This window comes from Colobus angolensis, unplaced genomic scaffold (genome assembly GCF_000951035.1).
Source record: "Colobus angolensis palliatus isolate OR3802 unplaced genomic scaffold, Cang.pa_1.0 Scaffold22, whole genome shotgun sequence".
Lineage (NCBI taxonomy): Eukaryota > Metazoa > Chordata > Mammalia > Primates > Cercopithecidae > Colobus > Colobus angolensis.
The window spans coordinates 3,043,578-3,044,112 of record NW_012115377.1 but is presented as its reverse complement, the minus strand read 5'-3'; the positions used below and the strand labels follow the sequence as shown (position 1 = coordinate 3,044,112).

The window sequence follows — 535 nt, the reverse complement described above, 5'->3', positions numbered from 1 at the left end:
ATATCTGATCTCCACGGAAATATGCAAAAACCAAATTGCTGACATCCTATTAAAAATAAAAAAGAATGAATGAATGAAAGAAGATGCCAACAAGTAACGTTCCTGAACATTTATCCCAGAGAAATGAAAACTCACATCCGCGCAAAAACCTGGATGTCTGGATGTGACTATTTGTTGGGGCTGTTTCTGAGAGGCAAAAAGTGGATACACAATAGGCGCGGTGGCTCACGCCTGTCATCCCAGCACTTTGGGAGGCCGAGGCAGGCGGATCACTTGAGGCCAGGAGTTCCAGACCAGCTTGGCCAATATAATGAAACCCCATCTCTCCTAAGAAATACCAAAGTTAGGCCAGGCGTGGTGGCTCACACCTGTAATCCCAGCACTGAGGCAGGTGGATAACTTGATGCCAGGAGTTCAAGACCAGCCTGACCAACATAATGCAATCCCATCTCTTTTTTTTTTTTTTTGAGACGGAGTCTCGCTCTGTCACCCAGGCTGGAGTACAGTGGTGTGATCTCAGCTCACTGCAAACTCC

The 535-nt window shown here is 46.5% G+C and overlaps 1 protein-coding gene across 1 annotated transcript in view; it reads right to left on the bottom strand.

Annotated features, from left to right (window-relative positions):
• CATSPERD (catsper channel auxiliary subunit delta) overlaps nt 1-535 on the bottom strand; it is a 69,575-nt gene that overhangs the window by 43,167 nt on the left and 25,873 nt on the right. Inside the window, exon 7 of the mRNA XM_011943621.1 lies at nt 2-46. Coding sequence (XP_011799011.1) covers nt 2-46 — 45 coding nt within the window. The remainder of the gene's footprint in view (nt 1; nt 47-535) is intronic.